This window comes from Teleopsis dalmanni, chromosome 2 (genome assembly GCF_002237135.1).
Source record: "Teleopsis dalmanni isolate 2A chromosome 2, ASM223713v2, whole genome shotgun sequence".
NCBI classification, from domain to species: Eukaryota; Metazoa; Arthropoda; class Insecta; order Diptera; family Diopsidae; genus Teleopsis; species Teleopsis dalmanni.
The window spans coordinates 172391131-172400807 of record NC_051847.1 but is presented as its reverse complement, the minus strand read 5'-3'; the positions used below and the strand labels follow the sequence as shown (position 1 = coordinate 172400807).

The 9677-nt window shown below is 30.2% G+C and overlaps 3 protein-coding genes across 3 annotated transcripts; 2 read left to right on the top strand and 1 right to left on the bottom strand.

The window, feature by feature from the left end:
• Positions 1 to 3246: 3246 nt before the first annotated feature.
• LOC119680845 (histone H1-like) lies at positions 3247 to 3992 on the top strand. The gene has a single exon (XM_038093845.1). The coding sequence runs from the start codon at positions 3297 to 3299 to the stop codon at positions 3975 to 3977; it is 681 nt and encodes a 226-aa protein (XP_037949773.1). The 5' UTR covers positions 3247 to 3296; the 3' UTR covers positions 3978 to 3992.
• Positions 3993 to 5491: 1499 nt separating this feature from the next.
• LOC119676168 (histone H4) lies at positions 5492 to 5803 on the bottom strand. The gene has a single exon (XM_038087403.1). It carries the CDS (start codon positions 5801 to 5803, stop codon positions 5492 to 5494), a length of 312 nt encoding a protein of 103 aa, XP_037943331.1.
• A 212-nt stretch (positions 5804 to 6015) lies between these two features.
• On the top strand, positions 6016 to 6546 carry LOC119685105 (histone H3). Its single transcript, XM_038099311.1, has one exon. The coding sequence runs from the start codon at positions 6109 to 6111 to the stop codon at positions 6517 to 6519; it is 411 nt and encodes a 136-aa protein (XP_037955239.1). The 5' UTR covers positions 6016 to 6108; the 3' UTR covers positions 6520 to 6546.
• The last annotated feature ends 3131 nt before the right edge of the window (positions 6547 to 9677 follow it).

The window sequence follows — 9677 nt, the reverse complement described above, 5'->3', positions numbered from 1 at the left end:
GGTGGTGTACTACCAAACATTCAGGCTGTACTTTTGCCAAAGAAAACAGAAAAGAAGGCTTAAATTATTTTATTTTATTTTATTTATTAAAATACGAATACATATACGTGGAGAATTAACTATCAATTAATCCGTCCTTTTCAGGACGACAAAATTTATTTTATTAAAGAAAATGTATTTCATTAAATCAATTGATATAAATATTGTACATACTATCATACCTCCCCTACTAACTTACACAAGCCATACTTTAAAACACTTAACAATCAATCATTTCTTGCCTCGCCCTTCTGTTCCGTTACATTCCTGGAAGACCTTCATGAAATCGAAATCTTCGAAAATTGTAAATCAGCCTACATAACAGATAAAATACATAGCATTGTTAGTGTATAACTTAACACTGCGTTTTGCTACATAGTAATAATTTTTTTTTTTGTTTTTGGGCAGCAGGTATCAACCAGTTTTTATACATACGAGTATGTATGCGTTCCAATTGACTTCCTAGAAATCAGGTTCGCTGTGCCACTATTTTTTAAGAATGCAAGTTTATTATTCAGGGTTAGATAATTGAAGTGTTACCTATTCAAGCGATCACATTATTTTTTTATTGATTCAAATTACAAAAATTTGTGAAAATAATTAAAATTTCACAATCCATTCACTCTAGCTTGATGTGGCCACCTTTTGTCTTGACTATGGCTGTGATCTTCCAGTATTTTGGCCTATTCCTGAATAAAAGCTTTCTTCAGCGTATCGAAACTGGCTTATTTTTTAGTTCTCAACTTGCTCTCCAAATTGGCCCAGCGTAACAACTCCTTTGCTCATTCGAGTCTAACTTTTTGTTGCTTTGGTGCAAGATCTTGTGCCTTGGAACTTTTAAAGCTTTACCTTGAGCTTATTTTGGAAAATGCGTCAGATGCTTCGTTCAGATATTATCGGTTCTTTGGCCATTTGATTAGTACTACGACATGGATTTCGTTTAAGTCGAGCCTTCACTTTCCGAACCATTTTAGGCAATGTTGCTGTTTTTTTTTCGTCCACCACTATAGCATTTGGTGACTCTGCCTGAGCTATTATAACGATTTAAGGTACGATACACAAACATTTTATTCACATTGAGATATTTGAGCTCAAGCACAATAGCTAGTTGTAATTTTCCAACCAAATATAATGCAATCACACTTATTTATTAATTCCATTTCGAATAATATTAGTTCTATAAAACTTAGACGCAAATGCTTGTGGTAATTTGTAAACAATATAAATAGCTGTCATTCATATGAATTTGACGTAGTTGGCAATATCAGTTTGACAAACATATCTCTGTGTAATTTGTAACACTTCAATCGCCTAACCCTTTATATTATTAAGAATTTTTTAATATTTATCATAGATTCGCGTATCAGTAAATAGATACATAAATCTTCGCAGGTAGTATAATCTAAGTTACAATAATATTAATATTATATTTGTTACTAATAAAAATGTACAAAACAAATAACGTTGCCAGGTCAATAGCATAAAGTTTCATAATTACCTTTTTGAAATCAAGAAACTAATAATTTTGTGCCAAATATTTGTATTTATTATTAAATAAATGTGATACAATTATTAAAAAACATTAATATTCATAATATAAAGAAGGAAACATATAAAAAATAATTATTTTTCTTTTAAAAGTTTTAAAATTTATTTATTTATTTACTAAACATCTTATAAAATTTTCAAAATGGTAACACCTAATTTATCTCATTAGAAATTCTGGTATGTACCAACAATCGCTGCCATACCGACATAATTGACTATTTCCCCTAAATATACTCGAACTCGCACACGGCCTAAATGTTTACTATTATTATCATAGTTACTATTTCAATATTTTGGTATTGTAATATTTATTATTATAGATAAATTATTTAAAGGTAGAGTTTTTAAAATTTGTATCTGAATTAGTTTTATAAAATATTCTATATTTTATAAAAGATTTATGGCAGTAGATGGAAAACATCCGAAGCCACTGTGTGAGTCTTGAACCTACTAAAACTAGCTCTTAGGAATGACTATGGAAGATTGCAGCCGCAAGTTTATATATATACTTCAGTATCTATTTAAATGTTATCCATATCCATGTTAGTTTATAAAAAAATTCATCTTAAATTTTAACATTTTATGTCGTATATCACTCCTTATAAAAATGTTAGAATACGCACATCTAATTTTAATTTTATTTTAATTATAAAGTAATAAAAAGAACATTTTTTTTAAATATACATATTTAATAAAATACTTATAATAGTCAAAGTTAAATGATTAAATTATAATTATAAAAGAAAAAGTAAAATGATTTCATTCTTATATATTTTTAATCATGTATGTAGATATAATTTTTTTTTATGAATTCTATTAAGTAGGATACGTACAGTTGTTATATTCGAATGATATTGAAAACTATAAATTTAATTGCTGATATGTTATTAATAACGTTTATATATAATAATTTTTCACATGATTAAAAATTATTTAAAACTTGTAATAAAATTTTAAAAATAATACGTATAGAAAATCTTAAAACATATTTTAAAGTAAACGAATTCAATGTAACATGTTAACATTATGGATGGATATCTAATCTCAAATAGACACTATTTGATATAATTAAAAGTGATAATCTTATATTCTAATTAAAATACAATATATTTATTTATAATTATTTCTATTAGTGCTTTAAAATTTTAAACTTTTATATAAATTGAGTTAATATTTCAAAATAGGATAAAACATAAGCATTCAAAATGTTAAAACTGACGTTTTTATGCATCTCGTGTTTTATTAAATTTGCATTTATAAATATATGAAATATATAAAACCATATATATAATTTAACAGAGAATTGAATAAACTATTTAATAAATAATTTAATATATAAATTATACAAAAGATAACTTTAAAATATTCTAATTTATTAACAAGTTCAACTATAGATTTACAAAATTTAAAGTTTAAACCAATTTTTATATATTTTATATAATTATAATTAGTATAAAAATGAATGTAATAAAATATTCAATATCTTCTTTACTTAATTTGATTTAAATAATTGTGTTTAATTTACTTGGTCTATTTAAAATTAATAATAAATGTTGAAAAATTTTTTCAAACTCAGTAGAAATATGTATTAATGAACAATTTTTATAAATGCGCTCTTCTCGGCGCTTCGTACAAAGTGAGCTAAGCTACCATAAAAATGCGAAAAAATATTCATAAGTAAGAATATTACGGAATATTAAAAAGCAAATATGTCTGAAGCTGTTGCCGTTGCAAATACAGATTCTCCAAAGGAGGTAACTGCCGTTCCTGAAAAGAAAGTTGCTGTTAAAAAGGCAACAAAAGTAAAAAAACCTTCTGCAGCTCCATCTCATCCATCAACACAACAAATGGTTGATGCATCTATCAAGAACTTGAAGGAACGCAGCGGATCTTCATTGTTGGCAATTAAAAAGTATATAAGTGCCACATATAAATGTGATGCCCAGAAATTGGCTCCATTTATTAAAAAATATTTGAAAACTGCTGTAGCTAATGGCAAATTGATACAAACAAAAGGAAAAGGTGCATCTGGTTCATTTAAATTATCAGCTGCTGCTGCTAAGTCTCCTAAATCGTCTGTCGAGAGTAAGAAAAAGAAGGTGCCATCAGGTGTTACGAAGAAGAAGGTTACTGCATCATCTGCAGGTACTAAAAAGTCAAAGGCAAAGGTATCTGGAGAGAAAAAACCTAAGAAATCTGCGGCAGCTAAGAAGAGTGTTGAAAAGAAAAAAACTGAAAAAGCTAAAGTTAAAAGTGTTAAAAAGATTGGATCTGTTAAGGCTAAGCCAGCTAAACCAAAGTCTACTTCTACAAAAGCTAAAGCGGCCGCAAAACCTAAAAAAACTGCCGTTAAAAAAACATCAGTCAAGAAAACTGCTGCAAAAAAATAATTTTAAAAATCAAACTTTAAATTCATCAAAACAGCCCTTTTTAGGGCTACAAAATATGTGTAAAAAGAAGATAAGAAGATTCATTATTTATTTATTTATTTTATAAAATGTTTTAGTATATGGTATACCTATTGCGTTTATTAATGACCGGTCACTAAAGATTGAATAATCACCTATCGAAGTTAGGAATTCAATCCAACTCAGACTGCAGATACTGTAGAGAAGAGAGAAACTGTATACCATGTGCTTGGGTAGTGTCCACTGATGCACAAACGGAATAAACACCTAGGAGGGTATTTCATGGATCATAAATATTCAAGACTAGGAAAGACTAGGACTTTATATTGTCTTTCATTAAAGAAAACGGACTTGGAGAAACATTCTAACCCGAGTAATGGGCACAATATACCTTGTCATAGTGCACGATCATTTCTTTTAATAATACCTCATGAATAATATGAAGAGATTCTTTTATTCTGTAATGCGCTATAAATTTAATCTCTAATAAGCAAACAAAAATTCTTTATGCATTTAAAAAAATTATATTCTCTTATTTAGACATTATGTGCAATACTTCACATCATTCTTAAGTTAATAAATATTTATCTTATTCTATTATATTTAATATCCAATTATTTATTTATTATAGTAATGACCATAAAATATTATATATCAAAATATGTCATTTATTTGATGAAATACTCACTTGTATATATTTTATTCACTTAATTTCATTTTTAAATTCTATTTTAAATAAATAAAAATAGTGGTTTATGCTAATTTTATTTATTATTATATAATGCTTCTAATTACACTTGTTAATTTATAACTAACACACCACACTCGGTACTCACTTGCAAGACGCTGCAAATTACTTAAAGATAATTTTAAAATATTCTAATTTATTTCAATAACAAGTTCTTTTATTTCTTTTCTTTATATAATATTGTCATAATTCACTTAATTCATATACGAATTTTTTTCACTTTCATTTTCCCCGCAATCATTTTGCTTGTTGAACACTTGGATTTGGATTAAGATTAAGATTCAGATTCAGTGTGAGATTTGAATTCACTAAAACCACCTCTTAGGAATGAATGGAGAAAATTTTCACACCATTGTGTGGAAACTTCAAACTGCAATATCTAACAGTCCGCAAATTACTTATATACGTCAGTTCTATTTATCTTATTCTATAAAAAAATTGAATGAGAATTATAATTAAGCCCGTAAGAAGCTAGTCCACATATATACTGCTAATGTAACAAAGAAATTGAGAATTATAATAATAAATATTTTGGACTCTGTTAAACTGATCATTTTAATTATCAATTATACTCGACAGACATCAATCGATCAAGCTAATAATAAATTTTATTTTTTTTATAATATTAGAAAAATACCAACACATATATATGTAAATTTATCTCTTTAAGTGTAAGATTATTTGGGTCCTGAAAAGGACCATTGGGCAATATATTATTGCATTATTAAATCAATAATTGATTATTTGCTTAACCTCCAAAACCGTATAAGGTACGGCCTTGTCTCTTTAAAGCATATACGACATCCATGGCTGTAACAGTCTTCCTTTTGGCATGTTCTGTGTATGTAACAGCATCACGGATCACATTTTCCAAAAATACTTTCAATACTCCACGAGTTTCTTCATAAATCAAACCAGAAATACGCTTAACTCCGCCTCGGCGAGCTAAACGTCTGATAGCTGGTTTCGTAATACCTTGGATGTTATCACGAAGAACTTTGCGGTGACGCTTAGCACCACCTTTTCCTAATCCTTTGCCACCTTTACCACGACCTGTCATTTTGTATTTAAATTTTTATAGATATGGTAGAACCGTTCGAATTCAAATTCAAACAATAAATGAAGTGACGACGGATGATTGACGACTATTTATAGAAAACATAAGCACTATGAAAGATATGAAAAAGATTGAGTAAAACAAAACAAAACAAAAGAAAACAAAACAAAAAGAATAAGCAATATGAGAAACAATGAATGTTAAAACATGTGAATAGTTGAAACAGAACATCCAGGTATGATGAGAAAATTGAGCTATTCAATTGCGCTATTTTTTAAAATACCATATTGTAACATATCTCATAAATTATGGCTCGTACAAAGCAAACTGCTCGTAAATCGACTGGTGGTAAGGCACCACGAAAACAATTGGCTACCAAAGCCGCACGTAAAAGTGCACCAGCTACTGGAGGTGTGAAAAAACCACATCGTTATCGTCCAGGAACTGTAGCTTTACGTGAAATTCGTCGCTACCAAAAGAGTACTGAGCTCTTGATTCGCAAATTGCCATTCCAGCGTTTGGTCCGTGAAATTGCACAAGATTTCAAAACTGATTTACGTTTCCAGAGTTCTGCTGTAATGGCTCTTCAAGAAGCTAGCGAAGCATACTTAGTGGGTCTTTTTGAAGATACTAACTTATGCGCAATTCATGCCAAACGCGTTACAATTATGCCAAAAGATATTCAATTGGCTAGACGTATTCGTGGAGAACGTGCTTAAGATTGGAAGCAATATAATTTTATAAATATACAAAAATCGGTCCTTTTCAGGACCAAAATTATATAAAGAAAAGAGATAAATAAATGACATGACTTATCCAGGGTTTGAAATTGCTTAACTATTTTCAATTGCTTATTTTTGACTACGAAAATAAAATAAGCAAAATGTAAATGCAATTGTTGCATAGTAAGTTTATTCAAAGAAAAGAGATAATGATAAATTATATCATATAGATGTAGTATAGACATTGCTATTAGAAGTAGCATAACATATATTAATATGTATAATATTAGCATCATATGTATACTATTATTAGTATCATATAGTGTATCATTAGACATAGAATGTTTCACGTCATAACATTTAATTGAATCAATATATTTTATTTTTCTTTTGCTGTAAGCAGAAAGCATCAGAAGCCATAATGTAAGACTTGAACTTACTAAAAGAACGCTTAAGGAATGAGTTGTAAAAGAGCTTATCTATCCCATGAAATTGTATGGTATCATAGAATGAATGACAAGGAACAAATACTATATTTATGTTTTCAAATTTAAAGCACGAATGTAAATATAGAATATATCAATTTAAAAGCGATGATAGTACTAAGACTGATGATAAGGATTAAGACTCGTTAATTCAAGAGTTAACTCTATTTAGCAGGTTATATTATCCATGATTAAAAAACTGTAAGATCCTCAAAACCGACAGAAATTAATTTGTTGATTGAATCATTTATTCACTAACAACCAAACGATAGCTGATAATTCATGAAGAGACTGTCAAAGTTTTTTTTTATTTTTTTCTTCTATCAGTAGCCTTTTAAAAGAAATATCAAAAACAAAATATATATCATATTTATATTATTATTATGTTGAGGCTAGTTGAGTCAGTGCACTTGAGCACTTTTACTTTCTATTAACTACGAGGTTTCTTCTTAACCCCTCTTTACGCCTTGTCTGGATTATTGTTTATAACTTTATCAGATCTGCATACCTCCCCGAGGAGCTTGTAACCATTCTGAGATTCAATAACGCGGTGTTGATAAGCCTGTCAGTTTTCGTAAATAATTTCAGGGCTCTATACATATTTATAATATAGATAAATTATCAACTCAATTGAATATTTTTGTGGCCCTGAAAAGGGCCTTTTGAATAAGTGGTGTTTGTTTGATATAACGCAATTTACTTGGAACTAGTATACTTAGTGACAGCTTTTGTTCCTTCACTAACTGCGTGCTTAGCCAGTTCACCGGGAAGTAAAAGACGAACAGCAGTTTGAATCTCCCGACTAGTAATGGTGGAGCGCTTATTGTAGTGTGCTAAGCGCGAAGCCTCAGCAGCAATACGTTCGAATATGTCATTCACGAAGCTGTTCATGATGCTCATGGCTTTCGATGATATACCAGTATCGGGGTGGACTTGCTTTAACACTTTATAAATGTAGATAGCATAGCTCTCCTTCCTCCTGCGCTTCTTCTTCTTATCGTTTTTGGTTATATTTTTCTGAGCCTTTCCATCTTTTTTGGCTGCTTTTCCGCTAGTTTTTGGTGGCATGATTTCTGATTTTAAATTTTAATCGTCGATTTGGAGCTGATGTTGTTTTGTTGATTGGAGTTAGTGCCTGTTGGTACCTTTACTCCCTTTTTTTTTGTGAACATCTTAGTTATGTTCACTGGGTCAATCTGTTGTCTTCATTTTTAATACTTTAAATTGTCCTTAAAGTATTAGACTTCTTAGGTCGGCGTACCTGCCCTTTGTTCGGTGATATCCTCTGGGCGTTAACATCTTTAAAGTTGGATTTCTGTGATTGTCCACCTTCTGAAATAGTTTCAATGCTTTGTCCTTGATGTATTTCTTTACGGTTTCTATTTTCAGATCCTTATGTATATCCGTGTTCCTGATGTATGAAGGGATATTGAGTATACGTCTTAGTGCCAGATTTTGTGCTATTTGTAGCTGGGCTATGTTAGTTTTTGCTGCTTTTCCGTACGCCACGCATCCGTATAAGAGGTTGGGTCTTATTATCTGCTTGTAGATTAATATCTTGTTTTTGATGTTTAGTTTTTTCCTCATCATTGGTTGTAGTGATTTTAGCAGTCCGCTGCAAATCATTCTTTTTTCACGTATGTGAGGTTTCCAAGTAAATTTTTTGTCAAGTAAAATTCCTAGATATCTTACTTTTTCTTTCCATTCTATTTCCCTGTTGTTAACCCTTAGTTTTTGTGGATTTTGAAACTTCTTCCTTGTTATGAAAATCGCTTGTGTTTTTTCGACGTTTATTTTGATTTTCCATTTTTTGAAGTATTTTTCCAGTTCCTCTATGTATCCTTGCAGATTTCTTGTGATCTGTGTCTCCTTTTTGCTGGAATACATAATGCATGTATCATCGGCGTAAAGAGATAATTCGTTTCTCTGTGCTTTGGGAATATCCGCTGTATATAGATTATACAGTATTGGTGATAGGGGTGATCCTTGAGGGACTCCTGCCTCTATATTCTTTGTTGATGAGAAGTGATTATCCAACCTTACTGTGAATTTCCTATTTTGAAGGAAACTTCCGATGATCTTAATTAAATCCAATGGGATTTCTTGTCTTTGCATTTTGACTATTAATCCGGCATGCCAGACTTTGTCAAATGCTTTTTCTATGTCGAACATCACTATCCCTGTTGATTTCCGTTTGCTCAGTGCTGTTAGGATATTTTGTGACATTCTTGCTAGTTGAAGTTCCGTTGAGTGATTTTCCATAAATCCGTATTGCTCTGGAGGAATTAGTTCTTTCTCTTTGACTGTGTCTTTCAGTCTGGAGAGAATTATTCTTTCCGCTATTTTTCCTATAGCTGGCAACAAACTTATTGGTCTCCAATTTTGTGGAAAAATTAGATTTTTCCCCGGTTTTGGTAGCACAATAATTGATGATTTTTTCCACGTCTTTGGAAAATGTCCTTGTTGAAGTACAGTATTTATTATAGTTGTGATCCTTCCTATTACTGTATCTGGTAGATTCTTTAGGCATTTGTTATTGATGCCGTCTATTCCTGGAGCTTTCTTTGTTTTGAGATAACTTATAATCTGAAGTATCTCTCCTGGATCAGTTGGTCTTATGTTATTATCACATTCTCGGGCTAGAATCACTTTAGCTTTTCTTTCGATCTT